At 43.1% G+C, this 21,433-nt stretch overlaps 1 protein-coding gene and 1 pseudogene across 1 annotated transcript in view; one reads left to right on the top strand and one right to left on the bottom strand.

The window, feature by feature from the left end:
- Positions 1 to 5,070: 5,070 nt before the first annotated feature.
- Positions 5,071 to 21,433, bottom strand: part of YAP1 (Yes1 associated transcriptional regulator) — a 117,133-nt gene continuing 100,770 nt past the window's right edge. Inside the window, exons 7-9 of the mRNA XM_056858120.1 lie at positions 11,219 to 11,349; positions 8,835 to 8,947; positions 5,071 to 5,387 (exon numbers count right to left, since the gene is read on the bottom strand). Coding sequence (XP_056714098.1) covers positions 5,149 to 5,387; positions 8,835 to 8,947; positions 11,219 to 11,349 — 483 coding nt within the window. The 3' untranslated portion in view covers positions 5,071 to 5,148. The remainder of the gene's footprint in view (positions 5,388 to 8,834; positions 8,948 to 11,218; positions 11,350 to 21,433) is intronic.
- On the top strand, positions 9,078 to 9,421 carry LOC130485011 (60S ribosomal protein L36-like; annotated as a pseudogene).

The following is a 21,433-nucleotide window of genomic DNA, read 5'->3' as shown; positions in this document are numbered from 1 at the left end:
TTGAACTAGTTTTCTTACTTCACTACCCCCTTTAAATACAAGGTTATAAAAGCCACTTCTCCCAACTTTGAAAAACACATTAGTGTGTGGTTAAGTGTCACCCGTTGGCCTACTTCCCCTTAGTTCTTAATCAAAAAATCCCAATACAATTCAGCAATACAGGCGCTGTGCAATGCATAATAATAATAATAATGACAATCATCATCATCATCTTGATTTCTATACCATCTCAATTTTGTTAAGCAGATGAATGCTAAATAATGTTTTTGCTTATTGTGCTGATTTCAATCATTATGTAGCAGTTTAAGAACAGCCAAAGTTAAGAGAATATTGCGAGCTGATGCCGTGGCGAAGGAGAGCTGGTTTTTATATGCCGACTTTCTCTCCCACTTATGGGAGAATCAAACCAGCTTACAATCACCTTCCCTTCCCCTCCCCACAACAGACACCCTGTGAGGCAGGTGGGGCTGAGAGAGCCCTAAGAGAGCTTTGACTTGCCCAAGGTCACCCAACTGGCTTCATGCGTAGGAGTGGGGAAACAAATCCAGTTCACCGGATTAGCATCCACCGCTCATGTGGAGGAGTGGGGAATCAAACCCGGTTCTCTGGGTCAGACTCCACCGCTCCAAAACACCTCTCTTAACCACACCACCACACTGGCAAAGAATGCACACTGAAAGAGTCCCACTTTAGATATTACTAAGCCATGAACTCATTAAGTGGCCCTCAGCAAACCATTGTTGTCTCGCCCCTCCCCACCCCCCATCAGCTATTTGGGAGTAAGACTCCTCACTTCTAGGGTTGCCAGCTCCGGGTTGGGAAATACGTGGGAATTTTTGGGACAGAGCCTGAGGAGGGCGGAGTCTGGGGGAGGGGCTTCAATGCCATAGAGTCCAATGGCCAAAATGGCCATTTTCTCTGTCAGCTGGAGATCAGTTGTAACAGGGGGAGAGATTCAAAACTGATAAAAGGAAATATTTCTTCACACAACACATAGTTAAATTGTGGAACTCCCTGCCCCAGGATGTGGTGATGGCTGCCAACTTGGAAGGCTTTAAGAGGGGAGTGGACATGTTCATGGAGGAGAGGGCTATTCAGGGCTACTAGTCAAAATGCATAGTAGTCATGATGCATACCTGTTCTGTCTAGGATCAGAGAAGCATGCCGAATATCTTAGGTGCTGTGAAACACAGGCAGGATGGTGCTGCTGAAGTTGTCTTGTTTGTGGGCTTCCTAGAGGCACCTGGTTGGACACTGTGTGAACAGCCTGCTGGACTTGATGGGCCTTGGTCTGATCCAGCAGGGCTTTTCTTATGAGATCTCCAGCTACTACTTGGAAGTTGGCAACCCTACTCACTTCCCTTAAAGGAAGTTGTACAGATTATTGGGACAAGATGTGTGAAATATTCTGAATACTTTAAGAGAGCTGTGTTAAAATACCAAGCACTGTCATTAGACTGTATTTTATTCTAACTTTTCAGTCAAACCTGGGTCCACACAAAATCTTATAGCCATTAAAATACATTATAACATGTTGCAGGGGGGAAAATGGGAATTGCCAGCTGGACCCAGACCCGGGCACAAAGGAGGAGTGTGCCAGCCTAATGCCCATCCTTCTTTCCCTCTGACAGTCTAACCACCTAGCCTGATTCTTCATTGTGGAGGAGCTGTGGCTCAGGGGTAGAGCATCTGCTTGGCATGCAGAAGGTCCCAGGTTCAATCCCCGGCATCTCCAGTTAAAGGGACTAGGCAAGTAGGTGATATTAGTTGTCAAACATTTGCCCAAGATATAGTTGTGTCTTCCCCATAAGTACAAGAATCAGTTTAATGTTTTAAAAAAAAACCCAAACGAGACAGTGTAAGCACAAAGTATATATTTATATCATGTAAAACAAAAAACAAACAAAAAAGCAATGGAAAAATGTATTACATAAAAAGAAAATAATGTAACAGAATTTACTACGGTACCTAACAGAGGCATGCTCTTACATCTAAAGAAAATATCACATTTGTAACTATATATATATTTGAAAAAGTTGTGTTTCAGAGTTCTCTAAAAGAAAACATTTTAAAATACGGAGGGTTTTTTTTTCTCCCTAAAGAGGAAAAAAAAGTCAGTTTAGATAAACACACCTGCCTCTTGCAGAAAACACCCTCCATTATTATAAGTGAAGTCATTTTAATATGGATTCTCCAGATGTGCAAAAGCTCAGTTACCGTTAAATCACTCTGAAATTGTCTCTTCTCCTCTTGCATTGCTTGAGTTCCAACACTGATTGGTACACAAATTTTGATCCATGTGATTTACAGAAACGGTACATATTCCAAAGCAGATAATGCTGCAGACGTACAATAATTCATTAAGTTTCAATTGCTTTCGGAACACATTGTCCTTAAAAAAAAAAAAAATCTAGAAGCTACGAAGTTAGGACAGTGATCTGTTTAAATATATACACCAATCAATACAAAATACTACCCATAACACTTCCCCCCTTTTTTTGCATTTCAATACAAAAAAAGTTAAGCCACTTTGTCACGTGATAAGAGTCAATAAAAACTTTCCATCGGTTTATTGTTGTTGTTTTCTCCGTCAACAGTAGAAATTATCTCTAAGGCACATTTCCCATCAAGCGAAGAGGCTTAAAAGGTAACTATAAAGTTTTAAGCATTGCATAAACAGGTTTAGTGTTAAGAGAAATTCAAGAATTCCCAGTTTTATGTTTGTACCTCTCCAACAGTGCTGCTCCGATTCAGTATAAGCTGTGTAGTGTCTGTACAAAGTCAAGGGGACAAAATAAGAAGGTTCCAACCTTAAAGCTGTAATCAACCAAAGCATATCTATATGATACCCAAGATGAGAAATTCACCATCTCCTACTTGGTGCTCAAATAGATACAAAGTGGTCCTCCAGTATCTGGATACGAAACAGGGAAACTGATTACAAGAACACTGAATTTTCTCACTGTTGTACATCTATAAGACTATGCATGTCAGTTTATATTTAGCATCAGTTTGTTTCTGGAAGCAGTTTTTTTTGGGGGGGGGAACGGTGGGAAGACTAGAGGAAACAATCCTCTTAATGGGAGTGTGATCTGTTCTCTTGACCACTCTTCATATTACTGCTTTGGGGCTGACACTTTGTGGGTGATAAGGGACCCTTAAACTGTGGCCTATTGCCATGGGCTAAGCATTAGGTCCCACATCAACCCGAGGGTCCAACAGTGTGTGTTGTTGGTTTTTAAATATCTCCTGTGTTCCAAGTTTCAGCCCCAAACACTTTTGGAAGGCAAATGGATAAATCTTGAAAATAAGGAAAACAAATCGACAGGAATGATATCAGATCCTTAAGGTACTAGTTGGTGCCAATTCATTAAAAAAAAACACAAAGAAATACTTCATAGCTTATACCATAACATTGATTCATGCTCTTTTTGTTCACTTAAAAATACTCTTTGGAAAACATGTCGTACAATTCCTGCAGACAGCTTCGAGGACAATTATTTCCTGTTAAAAGTAACGGCGTCGAGATGTACTCAGCCCTCGATCTCAGTGCTAACTAATCTCTATGACTAAAATACTCTTCTACTTGCTCATCTTGCCATCTAACACATATCTTTACAGTCTTCTATATGCACCATTTGGCTTCTGATGCACCTTAACCTATACTTTTGATGCACCTTAAACTTTAGTGTTCTTGCCAGTATTGTAAACTCAGGTGAACAGTGCAGACGATATGAAAACAAACTATAGGAAAAGCATCTTTGTCCATTTTTCATCCATCAGGGACTTTGGAATTTCAAGCCACCAATTTCATCAACGCTATAAAGCTCTTCCCGCAACGGCAAGAGCTGTCCCAAGATGAAACCTCACAGCATATAGTTGCTGTGTTTAAAAATTCATCATTTAAAAAAAACCTCCATACAAATGACCACCTTTTAAGTGGCAATCCTGAACATGTTTAGATAGATGCAGGTTCCTCTGAAACAAGTGGAGCTAATTTTCAAGGAAGAAAGTGTATTTCGGACAAGGGCCCTAAGGAGATCTTCGCTTCAAATTCTGGCAGTCAGGCATAAAAGATAAGCCACGGATCCTGTAGTCTAATGAATACATTCAAAGCTATCTTTAAAAAAAAAGTTACAAACACAACATAGGACTATAGATATTCTGGCTGACTATACTAGATTAGGTATTAAAAAGTCAACCATTTCAGATTTAAATAAGACTAAGTGAAGTCAGGAAATTTAGGTTTCACTATGTTTTTTTTTTTAAGTTAACTTACAAACCTACTGCTATAATTAAAAAAAAATCTAAGATTCAGAAGAATAAAAAATTATGAGCTAGAATAAGAGGTAACAATCAAGATCCATAAAGTTTATGCAAAACGACTCATGATTTTACGGTGCCATAAAAATGTGAGAAAGCCAACAGGGACAGCTAATAATTAGCTAACAATGGACATAATACAGCAAACGTTGCTGCCGTGCAACTTCCATTCATTTAAATGGCGATCAAGCAGCCCCTGGGGCCTGACGGACTTTGCACAGCATTCAAAGCTCTCCCGATCCTTACCACCAAATCAGCACTGGCTCTTTTTTTGCCATCAGATACATCATTTTTTGGCTTGCCGGACCAGTAAAGTCACGTTGCGGCCGCTTGCCACAGGCAAAACAAACAGAAGCGAGCTGCAGGTAGGGAGACGCAGAGTTAAAACTCAATGAAATCCGCATTAGATTTTTTTAAAAAAAGGATGCGACGTACAGATAGCAGGACAGAAGGAATGGCAGTCGTCGTCCAAAACTGGGCCGGCCTATCCTCTTGCCCCTTCTCCCCCTCCCCTCCGTCACCACCACGTTGAAAAGTAGTGTCAACAGCGAAGGGAAGGGGGGGAAAAAGATAAAACGAAATTGTCTAATTCTTCAAAGTCAACTGTGAAAAGAGGTCAGCGGTATAACAGCAGCGATTGGACAAGGAAGAACAAAATGTTGGATGAAAAAAGGAATCTGGAGTATTTTGTTCGTTTGCTTGTTTCTCTTCTCTGATCGTGAGCCAAGAAACCTTTTGCCGCACAGGCTTGTCTCAATGTCAGGTACGTGTCTTATCTCCTCAGATCCTCCAAAGGTTTCAAACTTCGTCTCCCTGAGGGCCCCCCTATAACCAGGTAAGAAAGCTTTCTTTATCTAGCCTGGTGGCTGCCAGGACAGACTCCATGTCATTAAGGATATCGGAACTCAGAGCCTCCTGCAGGCTTGGCATCAGTTCCTCGCCTTCTATATTCATGGCGTCTCCTTCCAGCGTCCCAAGGTCCACGTTTGTCCCTGGAATGGCTTCAAGGTAGTCTGGGAAACGGTTCTGATGCGAAGGGATGTTGCTTTGGTTGATACTGTCACCTAGATAACAAAACGAATGTAAAGAAGAAACATTAATATATTGAAAACATCAAACGCATCACTTGATCCAACTAATGTATCTAAGCCAGCGTGGTGTAGTGGTTAAGAGTGGTGGACTCTGATTTGGAGAACCAGGTTTGATTCCTTGCTCCTCCTTATGAGCGGCAGACTCTAATCTGATGAACTGGGTTGGTTTCCCCCACTCCTACACACGAAGCCAGCTGGGTGATCTTGGGCTAGTCACACCTCTCTGAACTCTCTCAGCCCCACCAACTTCACAAGGTTCTGTTGTGGGGAGAGGAAGGGAAGGAGATTGTACGCTGGTTTGATTCTTCCTTAAAAGGTAGAGAAAGTCAACATATAAAAACAAACTCTTCTTCTAGCCCTGTAGGATACATTAGCACCCCCCTCAAGACTTTGATTCTGTAGGTCCTCCCCTTATATTTCATACTGCTCTGTTATCCCTGGCACATGTCCAACGTAGGAAGTAGACAAGGTGGATGGGACTGGAGAAGGTTCAACCATTACGAACAGCTCAATCATATGCCAACTTTTTGTTATTGTTGTTGGCAAGCATGCCAGAAGTCAGAAATAAAATATGGAAATGAACACTGCTCTGGTATGCATGTATGCTACCTTTTTGGTCTTACCGTAGTGTTGCCTCTACTCTACTTAGGAAGGTAAGCAGCAAGACCGATGGGAGAGGGAAGCAAAATTATAGACCTGATTGGTTATGTCAATAGGCTGTCCTGTTCCTACCCAGGTATGCCACAAATCTCTGCTGTCTGCGTAGCATAAGTTTCTTATGTTTGCTGCCCATCCATGTAGCACCAAGTGTGCAACATTGGGGTTCTCCACAGAAGTGGAGAGATCCTTGAAGGTAACCTAACCGAACACCACTGCATTAAGTCATTCTGCCAAAATATTCTGTTTAATAAGTTCTGAGTCAAGCACCTCAATCCGGGGCAACCTCCTTAATCTTAGATGCAAATTGCAGACATGGGCACAATACAACGTATATGCAGAGCAAAATGTTCTGAACGAAATACGGTGCAATCATCCAGAGGCAACCCACCCGTTTAGTAATCCTTTTATTCGTATCTACTGCCTTCTGCTGAATACATATCACGTCTTTCACAATGTAGCACACAGCTTACAAGGATTTAACCTGTTTCCATGTTCACATCGGATACAAGCTTGCCCCGGATTGAGGTGCTGGACTCTGTACAAACTTCATGGACTATAATTGGCACTTGTTAAGATTGAGTCTCATGTATGGAGACATTTAGGAAGTAGAGTAGTAGGTATTTCATATGTGAGGCACTTAGGTTTCTTTCTATTAATACACTTTTGATAATAATTTTGAACCATGGCTGTATTGTATATTTGTATTAGAGGTTGTTCTATGCAATTTTTGACTACATCATATTGTGCATAGCAAGGTGTGTTTTTTTGCTTGTGACTAATAAGCTCTGAGGGCAGGATCATAATCAATTGAGCACTTGACACATGTTAGGGGCAACACATTTTATGTACTAACTGTCTAGAATTCCACATTATGAACACAATATTCCACTGGAAGCCCCCAATATCAGCTGCAGTCATGGTTCAATTAAATAATCTTGTTTCTCATTTATAACTGTTATGAAGTAGAGACACCTTCCTCTCCCAATCAGTACACTCTAGAACCATTTGGAGAATTTAGTGCCTTGGGTTCATGCAGTCAACAAGAAGGGTAGGAGAACATGTTGGCATATAGGAACTGTTTTGGATTATGACCCGACAATCTCTGGGCCATGCTGCTTTGAATACGTTGGCCAGCATCCAACCACATTTCTGTTTGCAGAAGAGAAGTGGAGATTTCCTCCCGGCTGATCTCCATGAACAAAATTTCAGGGGGCTGCAGAAGGAAGGAAAGTGGGAAAGTCCTGCTCCTCAAAGCCAAAGGATAGTTGTATATATGCGGCATCAAGAATAAATGAAGATAAAGATGGAACTTATTTTCACTTGTGGTAGACTTGCAAAAAAGTTAGAAAATTTTGGATACAGATTCATCAAGAAATGCAGAAGGTTCTTGAAATCAAATTTCCACTGAATCCAGAAATCATGCTATTGGGGATAACACCAGAAAATTTGGGAAGTAACCATACAGAACTTTTTGGATACTTGACGACTGCGGCAAGAATAGTGCTGGCAGCATTATGGAAACAAGAGACTGTTCCAGACTTAGAGAAGTGGCAGCAAAATCTGGTGATGGCCAGATTAACCAACATCCTCAAAGAAAGAATGATTGAAGATTCACAGAAGAAATGGGAATGCTATTTTGAATATGTTAACTGGAAAGGGTAGACTAAACCTTAATAGAGATAGAAAATAATAGCCATGCACCTTGAATAAGTTATGAAGATAAACTAAGAGTATAAACACAGATAAATTTAGTAATGTTTAAGTAAATATCATAGGAGCCCCGTGGCGCAGAGTGGTAAACTGCAGTATTGCAGTCCAAAGCTTTGCTCACGACCTGAGTTCGATCCCAATGGAAGTTGGTTTCAGGTAGCTGGCTCAAGGTTGACTCAGCCTTCCATCCTTCCGAGGTCGGTAAAATGAGTACCCAACTTGCTGGGGGTAAAGTGTAGATGACTGGGGAAGGCACTGGCAAACCACCCCGTAAACAAAGTCTGCCTAGAAAATGTCAGGATGTGACATCACGCCATGGGTCAAGAATGACCCGGTGATTGCACAGGGGACCTTTACCTTTACCTTTTTAAGTAAATATCATAACAACAGAGCAATGTTTAAGATGTAAACTGATCCCTGAAGTAAATGTAAAATGTGTGGATGGAAGTGTATGTATATGTTTGTTTGTTACCTTTTATTTTGAAAATGTTAATAAAATATTTTTTAAAAAAGAATAAATGAAGGCCACAAAACAACGTTTAAAAATACAGGTGATTAAAGAAAACCATACCAATTTTTTGGGAAAGTTGTATAACAGATGCCTTGCCTTTTCTGGCTTCCAATTCAACCATAGAGCCAGCGTGGTGTAGTGGTTAAGAGTGGCAGACTCTAATCTGGAGGACCGGGTTCGATTTCCCACTCTTCCACATGAAGCCTGCTGCTGGGTGACCTCGGGCCAGTCACAGTTCTCTCAGAACTCTCTCAGACCACGCGGAGGCAGGCAATGGCCAACTATCTCCAAACGTCTCTTGCCTTGAAAACCCTATGGAGTCGCCATACGTCAGCTGAGACTTGGCGGCACACACACACACACACAAACACACACACACAATGCAACCTAGAATTTTGTGGGTACACGTTTATTAAATGGGAGCAAGCGGTGTAAAATAATTCTGACACTATTCAAAGTGCATGTTCCTCTATCCTCTGCCTCCAGACAAGCTACAAAACACCTAGTGAAGAGCTCCGCTGGAAGGAAAGGAAACAAACCTGTATCCATTTCGTCAACACTGTTGAGAAAGTCATCTGGAGTTCTGGGGACACTGTAACTGCTCATGCTGAGGCCGCTGTCGGTGCTCTCGTCTCTTGAGTGAAAAGTTCCACTGTAAAGGAAACAAAACGTATTAAAATGCCTGCAAAATTTTAAAACACGGATAAAGAGGCATCGAAAACTCTCGTCCTCAATTTTTCCTCTTCCGGAGCAGCCTGGTTCTTTGTTCAGCTGCGGCAGCCATGGCAATCTGCTACCCAATGGCCGTTGGCCTCAATAAGGGCCAACTTGGTGAAGCCACACCACGGCTGATGCTGTGGGCGCCTGACCAAACACACCAAATTTGTTCAGGACATGAACTTGGAAGTGTGCGGTTTTGCACCTTATGAGAGACACGCAATGGAGTTTTTGAAAGTCTCCAAAGATAAGCGAGCTCTGAAGTTCATCAAGAAAAGGGTCGGGACTCACATCCGGGTCAAGAGGAAGTGTGAAGAACTCAGCAACGTTTTGGCGGCCGTGAAAAAGGCGGCTGCTAAGAAGGACTGAGTCGCTTTGCCCCAATAAATGCTATTTTGAACACGCAAAAACAAAACAAAACAAAAAACTCTCGTCCTCCTGGAGAAACTGAATCCTGCCATCAGCACCAACTTTGCAATTTGAAAGAAGAGAGGATCAAAGGAGAAATTCGCAGGATGCACAGCTCTGTGCCCGACACTTAACCTCACAACCCAAACACCCCCAGGCCTTTAGCCGATGCCCAGGGGGTGCTGCCGTTTGGGAGACATCCATCTCACCCATTGCAGTAGACTTGCAAGGAGTAGGAGGAAAGAGAGTGGTGTAGAAGGAGGGAGAGAAAGGAAGAGATGGTCCTTACTTCCTCACGTGTTTTGGGTGCAGAGACAGAGTTGGGATAGCAACGGTGTGTCTGGAGAGAGGTACAAGAAAACGGAGCATTCACAGATTAAGCTCAAGTTTGGAAACAGACTGCTAAGCAAAATAAAAATTAGGGGTAGGTGTGAGATTTCCTTTGCAGGGAAACATTACTGGGGATGGAATGGTATACAGCGCACATTTTCTTGGGATCCTCAGCATATTTTTGCCCTTAAAAAAAAAAAAAAAACTTCTTTGAAACTGTTTATGAGTCCCGGAGTCTCTTTCTTTTTAAAAAGATTGTTTAATTGTCAGCATCTACAAGTCTCACTAGAAAATGGGAAGTCTGAGGGGAAAGTGGGGGAAATGTGTGTGTGGGGGAAGAACTTCTCTTTGCTGAATCTCTGGGCCTTAACATTTCCCTGTGAAGCTACAGATATGGGGGGCTACAAGATCAAAAAGCAAAGACAACCTGCAGATAGAACCCCCCCCCATACTGCCCAACGATGACCCAAGTTTCTGTGCGATTCTTCAACAAACATTCAAAAATGCTTGTAACCCACAATGTCATGTATCACTGCATTTATTTGTTACTTGCTGAAAAAAAATCTGTCCTGCTTTTTTGCTTTTATGGTGGCTCACAATAATAGAAATATAACCAATTAAATCCATAACATTTAAATCTATCTAGTGCATTTTTATCCTTCCCTTCCTCCAAGGAGGTCAGAGTAGTGTGCATGGTTCTTCCTTCCCCATTTTACCCTCACAACAACCCTGTGAGGTAGAATAGGCCAGGAGTGCAGACTGGCCAAAGCTTCCAGATAGGCAGGCAGGCAGGAAGACAGATTGGAGTAATTCTGCATAGGATTGCACTATAAATCAGGAGACCCAAAATACTGGGCTCTTTTTGTCAACGCCCTAGAGTTTCCATTTTCAAGCTTATCTGTGTAACCATGACAAGCATTTCTTAAAAATTAAAAGTGGAAACTCAACATTTTTAACAAGGATCCATGTGCAGCATGAAAAAAAAATGCCAGAGAAAACTAGCCTGTATATCCCATGTAATATGATACGTCAAAGTCTTATCACTGTTTCCTGTGTCAATGCTACAAGGATAAAAATAGAACCAGGAATACTGCTGAGAAACTCCTTAAAACCGAGCTCCGCAGTAGATTTCACTGCCAGCTTTTGAAAAGCCTTTCCGAATCAGTAATTCTAAATGGCTGCTCATCAGAACTGTGCCGGGGCAAACATGTTGTGACTGTGAAGACAAACCCTTCCTACAAGTCTGAACGGTCGACTTCCTCCTGCGGGAGACAGCTTTTAATCCTCAACGTTTACAAAAAAGAAAAAGAAAAACGACCCGGACTTGCCATGTAAGGATTCATTTACAGCTGTGGTTCTTGGCACCGAGAGATGTTAAAAAAAAAAGAGACGATTACATGAGCTAAGCAGAATTAGCGAATTATCGTCTTTTGACTAAACAAAACCGCCAGTAGCCACAGCTACAAACCTGTTAAGGAAAGGATCTGAGCTGTTTGTGGTCATAGTTCTCAGTTCTTGAGACATTCCGGGAGAAGATACTGGATTCTGAGAGCCGCCATCTTGCTCCATGCTGGGAAGCTGACTTCGGAGAGCCAATTCCTGCCAAACGAGAAGCGGACGCATTAGTACATTTCAGTCCATGTGAGAAACCCATCATTAGAGACTGTGATGCCATGCAAATGCTATGCCAAATTAAGCCCGGTACTCTGGTTGCATCACATTTCACCTCTGTACCACCTTACCCCAGTACTCATATGCACTTTTCCCCGCAAAGTTTGTGGTATCTGCCATAAAACGCTGGGGCTGCAATAAATTTGATGCAGTTGCAGAGTGGGATTAGTCTCCAGAGGGAACTGTGACGTAACTAGGTTCTCAGACCAACCAGGGTCAGTGGTCAATAGGTACAGAAGTGCAATGGCAGAAAAAATCATTGTTATAAATGAAAATGCTCTAGTAACACAACAAACGTACTTGTGCAAAGAGCTTGTACCACTTTATCTTTTTTGGAAAATGACACTTTTGTAAGGTACAAACATAAAGGTGGGGAAGAATTCTACCTCACCGACTGCATTAGTCTGCAGTCAACCAGCATTGATGTTAGAAGAATCATAGAGTTGGAAGGGACCACCAGGGTCATCTAGTCCAACCCCCTGCACAATGCAGGAAATGTTGTACAGAGCATTGGGTTTAGACGTGGGATACCTAGATTCAAGACCCGCTTCCAACCATAAGCTCATTGTGTGCCTTTGGGTTACTACAGTTTTTTTAGGCTCAATTATCCATCCTCAAAATTGGGGATAATAGAGACTAAGAGTATTTTGAGGCTGGTTACATAAAGCTAAACAACATTTTGCATAGAAAAGCTTCTAACTAATAAGAATTACTATGACCACAGCCATGTTGCTGGTTCACCAACTAGCAGTATGGCTGACAAGTGGCACAGAAAAAAAGGAGAAACCTCTGACAGAAGACAGAAAAAAATGTGCAAAGTACCTGAGGTTACAAGGCATTTATCTAACGACTTGTAGCTACTCCAATATTTTACAAAATAGTAGTAACAAAGGTTCAAATAAATTGCAAAACATGTATTACAGTATACAAATAAGGAGATAAGTATCACAGGCTAGCAAGAGATCAACAGCAGCCAATGGGGCATACAGTCCCCATCTCTTTTCTGCCAAAGGCAGTCTAAAAGAGAGACCAAGACAGTCCTAAAACCAGACTCATCCAAGAGAGCTTGAAGTTATCCAACCGCCGCAAGGTCACAGTTGCCCATGAAGGGGATATTTGCCACCAGCCAATAGAAGTTCAGGTCACAGAGAGCAACTGGCACTACAGCTTCTTTAATGAAGCATTCAGCACCACCCCAGCTCTAACCAAGCAATCTCCTCCGACTCAATAAGCTGCAAATGATAATGGTCGAACAATGATGTGGTGGGTTGAACTCATCCAAGCAACTTAAGTCATCAGGACGCAACAACCGAAGTTCATCCAAGTAACTGATTAAGCTGTGCTCAAGGTAATGACCCATTTCTATAGGACTAGTTGTGGTACATGTGAGCCATTTTGTCTGTAAAACGGCTAGCAATTGAGTCACAGTGAGTCACTGAGCGTTTCCAGAGCAAGATATAGATGCTCCCCCTTTCCACCTTGGAAAAGGTGGGTGTCTTTTCGCAAATGCAACAGTGGCCGAAAAGCATGAAAGCTTTGCCATCATCAACAACCCAGATTAGGCAAGAAGATGTGCAGTTACACTCACACTGGTTGTGCTTGCCTAGAGTTTTCCTCCATTGGGATAGTAAGACCTGCACTCCTGCCAGGTCACTGATTTAAGAGACAAAATCACCCAAAACATGGGTGGCGGGGGAGGTGGTCTACATAGGGAATTCAGTGGACACTACAGTGGCACTCTTACACCGCAAGCCAACCTGTGGCACACTCGGTCATAAGCTGGCCACCGGTAATCTAGAGCGGGATGTTAAACATACGGCCCATGGGCGGGATCCGGCCCCTTGAGAACTCTTTTCCGGCCCGCAAGCCAGCCGAGGCAGCCAACCCCCCACTCTCAAACTGGGCTGGCGAGGCATGGCATGGCCCAACCAAGTGACATTTATGTCATATCCAGTCCTTGTAACAAATGAGTTTGACACCCCTGGTCTAGAGGGTACAGTGGCTGCTTTGCAAGAGAGCAGAGGATAATTTCTGTCACCGTCTCCTCGAGGTGCGGCCTTCCCATCTTGCTCAGTTTGGTTCTCTTTCTCTTCAGGAACAGCTTCTCTTAAGGTACAGGAGGAAGGGAGGGAGGTCTGTTCACAGATTGTTGACTTCTGATTTATGAGGTAAATTCTAGGTACCATGGGGACGACACTGTGCCTACTACAACATTACTGTTCTATATACAAAAATACAAAGTCTGAAAAAAATCTGGCTGAAAATTGCTACAACTTGAATTTCTCCATTGCTCTTTTAAAACTATTCTAGCGGCCCTCAGGAAAGTAGATTTAATGTTCATTGTTAGTGCAGAAATCTAATTTTGGATACTGCAAACGAGCCAAAATGATTTGTCAGTCCCTTGGAGAAGCTACTATAAAAATGAGGTAAGCTTTTTTGAAATGTCTCCACTTGGTCTCTGGGAGCTAATTTTTTTCTCTACTGAGAAGGTCAACAAAACTTCACTGAAGGTCTCAAAATGTGCAGCCGTAAACTCTCTCAAAGAAGTCAAGCCTCCTCTAAATGCTTCTATATCTGAAACTTGCATTATCTTGCATTCCATAGCCCTGACATCTTGTATATTCATTTATACATTTAACAAGGATGTGAATTTGCACAAGTGTCAGAGTAAAAAACTGCAGTGTCAAATTTCCACGCTTCAAACTAGACTACCCATTACATCCACAAGTAACTGGGCACTAGAAACCTCTGCAGTGGATAGTGCTGAACATAAATCTTGGTTCAAACCCTATCTCAGCTACACCAAGAGCCCCAAAGAAAAACAAAGTCATAGAATCATAGAGTTGGAAGGGACCAGCAGGGTTGTCTAGTCCAACCCCCTGCACAATGCAGGCAACTCACAACTACCTCCCCCCTCACACACTTCCAGTGACTCCTACTCCAAGCCCAGAAGATTGCCCCCCCCCCAAAGCCCTACAGTATCCCTGGCCAATCTGGTTTGGAGGGAAATTGCTTCCTGACCCCAAAGTGGCAATCGGCATTACTCAAGGCATATACGAAAGGGCCACTAGAGCCAAGCACTGACGCAACCCTTCCTGCCCTCCCCCTCATGATCTGCCTTAGTTCACAGAATCAGCCTTGCTGTCCAATTGCCATCTAGCCTCTGCTTAAACACCTCCAAAGGAGAGCCCCCCGCCCCCTGAGGAAGACTGTTCCACCGAGGAACCGCTCTCACTGTCACAAAGTTCTTCCTAATGTTTAGCAGGAAACTCTTTTGATTCGATTTCAGCGCGAGAAGTCTGCCTTTGAAACGGCACGCCTCAAGAGGACAAATGAAGGATTCCAAACATTTAGATAAGCACTTTCGTCAAGAAAATATCACAATGAAGCAGAGTGACCCAATGATTAAGAGCGTTGGGTCCAGCCCTGGACAAACTGAGGTTCGAATCCCTGCTTACCATGAAACTCTTCTGACAACCTTGGACCAGCCATTCACCCTTAGCCTGATATAGCTCACTGGGCTGTTGAGGATATTTGGGGAGGGCAGAACTTTGTATGCTGCCCTGAGTTCCCTGGAGGAAAAAAAATGGGACAAAAAATATGCTAAATAAACAAATCGCTAGCAGTGCTATCCTAAGAACACCTTCCCGGGAGTAAGCTCCATTGAACAGATTTCAGTGACCCGCACTTAGGATGTCACTGTTGGTAGGTAAATGACAAAGTTATGGTGTTTACAATATCTGTTCTAGCAATAAATGGGACAAATTTATTAAACTACCGAAGGTTTGCGGCACAGACCGAAACTTTACAGACAATTCAGGCATTTGCTTTTTCCATTTCAGCAGTATCAAGGATTTTTCGTAGTCATTCCAAAATGAAAAGGTACAAAACGTTTTCCAGTATTGTGTCCAAATTATTTTTGGCTCCTGCATTTACTGAAAAGGGGTGTACTACAATGAACAAATCAATATGGTTTTAGAGTAATAAACTGTTCTAGCAACTTATGTCCAACAGCAGTGCTAAAGGTTGCAGAATAAAAAAACACACCACTCTAATATTGTTGTGCTTTTGCAAAGCTTTACCTCAGCCCTATAATTTCTGCCACTTCCACTTCTAATGTTTGAAAATATTGGTTCAACAAATTCTATTGAGCTTTGAGGAAGTAAATGCCACTTCGATATTGCTTATACGGAGCTTCTCCCAAAGTCAGACAGTGAACCAAATGGTGGTACAAATTCCTATACCAGTTCTCAAATACTTGCGCCTCTGAATTTTTAACTGACAATAACTGTGAGAGCCAGTGTGGTGTAGTGGTTAAAGTATTGGACTCTGATCTGGGAAACCTAGATTCGAATCCCCTCTGCCATGGAAACTTGATGGGTGACCTTGGGCTAGTCACACATTCCCAGCCTCAACCCTGGCAAGTATTTGGATGGGAGACCTCCAAGGAATACCAGGGGGGTGATGCGGAGGCAGGCAATGGCAACATCTCTTGCCTTGAAAACCCTATGGGGTCAACAGAAGTCAGCTGTGACTTGACGGCAAAAAAAAAAAAAACACCCCTTGGGGAGGGAAGGCAGCATGGTATAGCTTGATCTCATCAGATCTCAGAAGCTAAGCAGGGTCTGTAGTTGGAAGGGAGACCTCCAAGAAAGACTCTGCAGAGGAAGACAATGGAAAATCACTTCTGCTTAATCCCTTGCCTCGAAAGCCCTTTGCTGGGGTAGCCATAAGTCGGCTGCAACTTGACTGCACTGTACACACACACACTAACTGCTTGTGCTTCATTGATTTCAGCAAAGCTTTTCACTGTGTGGATCATGAAAAGCTATAGCTGGTTTTAAAAGAAATGGTTGTGTCACAACATCTGACTGTTTTGATATGCAACCTGTACTCTGGACAAGAGGCTACTATTAGGAAAGAATGTGGTTAATTAGAATGGTTTCCAATTGGCAAAGGTGTCAGACAAGGATGTATTTTATCTCCATATCTCTTCTATCTATATGCAGAACATGTCATAAGGAAAACTGGATTAGATTTAGATGAAGGTGGAGTGAAAATTGGTAGAAGGAGCATTAACACTTTGAGATATGCAAATGACACCACATTACTGTGAAGACTTGAAATGACTAATGATGAAGGTTAAAGCAGGAAGTGCTAAAGCAGGGTTACAGCTGAACATCAAGAAGACAAAAGTAATGACTACTGGAGAATTAGACAACTTTAAGGCTGACAGTGAAGAAATTGAAATTGTAAAAAGATTTTCTATTCCTTGGCTCCATCATCAACCAAAAGGGAGACTGCAACCAAGAAAGCAGAAGGCGATCAAGACTGGGAAGGGCAGCTCATGAACTTTGAGGGCACTGCCCCTGCAGTGGACTGACTAGAATTGGCTCCTTGTCAGAGAAGCAGAGGGTTCAACCATGAGATGGAGAACACTGACTTAATAACAAAACTAAATACTGGCTGAAGCCAAAAAGAGGTTCATTAGAGTACGAAGACTTGAAGTAAGTATATCAGGGCATTTAGAAATTCTATTGGGGGGGTGTTACTCAAAGCTTCAGAAAGACTGGACCGCAACACACACCTGTTCAACAGACCTTCTGAAGGATGAGACATACTGACCCAGCTAGGATCACCTGTCCTTCCACCACTTGGGGACTCTTGGAAAATATCCAACAGGAGCAGTAAGAGCCCCAAACCTCAAATCCATTAGATAGGACAGGATGGGAAGACGTCTTGGGGTTAAGCAAGGCATAGCTTATCTTTGGCAGAACTCTGGACGTGGAACCATGTGCAAAACCTTGTTTGTATTTCAAAAGAAATAAATTAATGGAAAGGGAAGTTCCATAATGTATCAAGAGGAACACGCTATTTGTATGCTGCTGCTTTCCAATACAGAAAAACCAAGGGCAACCTATGCCAGTCAAAACCTGTTTCCTTACTTACCCAGACTAAAGAGTTAAGGGTTGTTGAATCTTATTCATGGTTCAGACTCCTTTGACCTGGTCCCCTCTGAAGAAGGGACTTTCATGGGATGGTCAGGAACTAGGGAATGTTTGTTTCCAGCACTGGTTCCCAAAGTGGGCAATACCACCCCCTGGGGGCGGTGGGATTAACTAGGGGGGCACTAAGAGGAAAGGGGGAAGTAGGGGGGCGCTAGAGGTGGGCCCCTTCAACTGTGTTGTTGGATAGGGTAGGGGGCGCTGGGGTTGGGTTTGTGGGGCCAAGGGGGCGGTGGCCTGAAAAGTTTGGGAACCACTGGTTTACAGGGAAGTTAGTTCATCTGCCACTGGATAGCAGGTGATGTCAAGGATGTTCTAGGTTGATCCTGCATTGACCAGGGGGTTGGACTAGATGGCCTGTTTGGCCCTTTCCAACTCTATGATTCTATGATAAGATTTTAACTGGTTAGTATCAGAATTATGTAGATTACGGGGCTTCCATACAACCCATATTCTCCTTATGAAGAAACTAAAGGGTGAAAAGAGGCTGAATATTTTTAAAAGAATCAATGAGCTGGAAAGGAAAACTCAATCTACCCGACACCGATAAGACCCAATACCCTTTACTGTCCTTAGGCGTTTTATGAAACAAGAGTCAGGCAAATCACTACCAAACAGATATAGCTAGAAGAACTAATTGTGAAATAGTGTGAACTTAACCAAGGTTGAGGACATTTCAAAGGCATAAAATAAAGTTATACCTTAGTTCACTTTATACACCTGACAAGCAATGTAGGGAAGATTTTTTAAAAATCCCTACATTTATCTGGTAGGAGCAGAAAAACTTGTCAAACGAGGAGGCCCCCCCGGGGAAGGATGGTCTCCCTGTACAGTTTTATAAAACATACAGTGGCGAACAGTTAACCTGCCTTACAATGCTTTTTAATGAGATTTCAGAAGATGGAAGAATTCCAGAAACATGGAAGGAAGCCCAAATCGTAGTAATTATGACAGATACAATTCCCTTCTGAACTAGGGCAGAAACACACACAAACTATTTCATTATCAGCATGTAGAATTCTGAGCAGGTCTTGGTCAATACCTTCATGAGACAGCCCCAATTAGTCTTGTATTTCCTGCCTTGTGTATTGGTTAAAGGGTTGCCAGGGCAATCTGGGAGACCCAGGTTCAGATCTCCCACTCTGCCATGGCAAGAATTTACATAACCTGTTGCTGGTCTTTTTAACTGGAGATGCCAGGGACTGAACCTGCGACATGCCAAGCAGATGTTTCACCACCGAGCTACAGTCCCTTGGCACACATAGTCAACGTCAGTATGAAAATGGCTTGAACAAAGAAACTAGGGCCATTTATGCATGGGAGGTTTTGCCTAGGATTTGCCCCTCTCTAGATGCACATTTTTTCCCATTCAAACTCTCAAAACTCAAAAATAAACCCCCATGCAGAGTTTTGAGAATCTGGATGGGGAAAATGTGCATCTAGAGAGGGGCAAATCCAAGGCAAAACCTCCCATGCATAAATGGCCTAGGTTTGAGTGACCCTGTCTAACCTAGCAAAAGGGAAACTCTGTTTTTATGCAAAATTTTATTTTTTGCAATTTTATGCAAAATTTAAGCTCACTGAAATCAATGGGCTTAGACTAGAGTAGCATTGCATTGGTTTGTACTTTTAGAGAGTGTTCAAAACAAGGAAGATTTGTTTGTAATTTTTTGGGTATACCTTATGTCACTTTTAGATGTTTGCTTGTAACCTTTCATTGTCCCGTATATTTCTCTCGTTATATAATAAGTCCCTTTTTAAAAAAGGGTCCTTTCCCAGCTGCCTACCATACCATGCCTTGGATGTGGTAGACCATGAAGGATGCTTTGCCTCAAAAATAGAATGAATGGGTCTCCTCAACAGCCCTTTGAGCAGCTGAAGTAGTAGGGTTGCCAGCTCTGGGTTGGGAAATACCTGGAGATTTTGGGAGCAGAGTCTGAGGAGGGCAGGGTTTGGAGAGCGGAGGGACTTCAATGCCATAGAGTCCAATTGCCAAAGCGGCCATTTTCTCCAGGTGAACTGATCTTTATCAGCTGGAGATCAGTTGTAATAGCAGGAGATCTCCAGCCACCACCTGGAGTTTGGCAACCCTCTGAAGTGGTGGTCCATATACTGAAGTTTATTTGTTGAGCAATGGCAGGGTGAGAAGATGCTGTGCAGAGTCAGAGTTTAGGCCAGAAAAAAAATTGTGAATGTACTCAAAAACCTGTTCTGCACAGATGATGAACTCTCTATGAACGCCAGACTCTCAGACTGTAATGACAACAGCAGAACAAAGCTCAGTAGCTTAGAACTCATAACAAACACAGAGAGTTAGGACGTTGTTGCAAACGGAAAGGTATACCCCCTTCCCTGTGTGGACATAGCACCAATCTGCTGGAGGGGATTCCTGGAAAGTATAACTGAGCCCTGTGCATTTCTTCCTTTCATCTCCTGCACAAGCACCATGAACACATGAAGCTGCCTTATACTGAATCAGACCCTCGGTCCATCAAGGTCGGTATTGTCTACTCAAACTAGCAGCGGCTCTCCAGGGTCTCAGGCAGAGGTCTTTCACATCACCTACTTGCCTAGTCCCTTTAACCGGAGATGCCAGGGATTGAACCCGGGACCTTGTGCAAGCCAAGCAGATGCTCTACCACTGAGGCACAGCCCCTCCCCATGTCAGGGCAATCCATGAATATCCCTTGACTAAGCAAAGGCACATTGAGCTCTTGTGAGCATGAGTGTCTGGATGTTTGGTGGATTAGTCTCTCTAATGAGACCAGGGCCCTATGGGACCCTTAAGGAGTTTTGCACGGCCTGCAAGACAGAGCTATTCTACCACGTTGAGGTCAGCTACAGTTTTTCCATCAATTGGCCTCCCTACTTCTCCCCCCTCTTTATTTTCATTTATATTTATTAGGAACTATGTGGGGAGGCCCTAGCTGCTTCCCAGCCCTGCTGTAGCTTATGTGCTATTGCGGTGCACTATCTTATATTTATTGTGGATGTTTTTTTATTATGTTTATGAGGCATGCAGAAGGCCCCAGGTTCAACCCCTGGCATCTCCAGTTAAAGGAACTAGGTAAGTAGGTGATATGAAGGACCTCTGCCTGAGACCCTGGAGAGCCGCTGCCGGTCAGAGTAGACAATACTGACTTTCGACAGACCAAGGGTCTGATTCAGTATAAGGCAGCTTCATGTGATGTTCACGTTAGGTCGTTTCTTCTGTAATGTGCTGTTTTAATGGTTTTATTGGAATTTTATTGAACTGTTGTTATGATATGTGAGCGGCCCTGAGTCCGGCTTTGCTGGGGAGGGTGGGATATCCAGAGGAGAGCAACAAAGATGGTGAGGGGTCTGGAGAACAAGTTAAGGAAAGGTTGAAGGAGCTGGGTATTTTTAGCCTGAAGAGAAGACTGAGAGGGGACATGATAACCATCTTCAAGTACTTGAAGGGCTGTCTTATAGAGGAGGGTGCTGAGTTGTTTTCTGTTGCCCCAGAAGGTCGGACCAGAACCAACGGGTTGGAATTAAATCAAAAGAGTTTCCATCTAGACATTAGGAAGAATTTTCTAACAGAGCGGTTCCTCAGTGGAACAGGCTTCCTCGGGAGGTGGTAAGCTCTCCTTCCCTGGAGGTTTTAAAGAAGAGGTTAGATGGCCATCTGTCAGCAATGTTGATCCCATGACCTTAAGCAGATGATGAGAGGGAGGGCATCTTGGGCATCTTCTAGGCATGGAGTAGGGGTCACTGGGGTGTGTGTGTGGGGAGGTAGTTGTGAATTTCCTGCATTGTGCAGGGGGTTGGACTAGATGACCCTGGTGGTCCCTTCCAACTCTATGATTCTATGACTGTATGTGCAGATAGGTATTTTTAAAGGGGGTAGGGACCAAGTTCTATAGGGATCCCTCTACGTACAAGTACTGTGTGGGGAAGCACCCTAGTCTACTGAGTTTTTAAAAAGTGTGTGTGTGTGTGTTTGGTTTGGGGGAGAGCATCGACGTTCAGACAGCTTGAAAAAA

This window comes from Euleptes europaea, chromosome 12 (assembly GCF_029931775.1).
Source record: "Euleptes europaea isolate rEulEur1 chromosome 12, rEulEur1.hap1, whole genome shotgun sequence".
NCBI classification, from domain to species: Eukaryota; Metazoa; Chordata; class Lepidosauria; order Squamata; family Sphaerodactylidae; genus Euleptes; species Euleptes europaea.
Note: the sequence above shows the minus strand (reverse complement) of the source record. Positions and strands in the feature narration are given on the sequence as shown.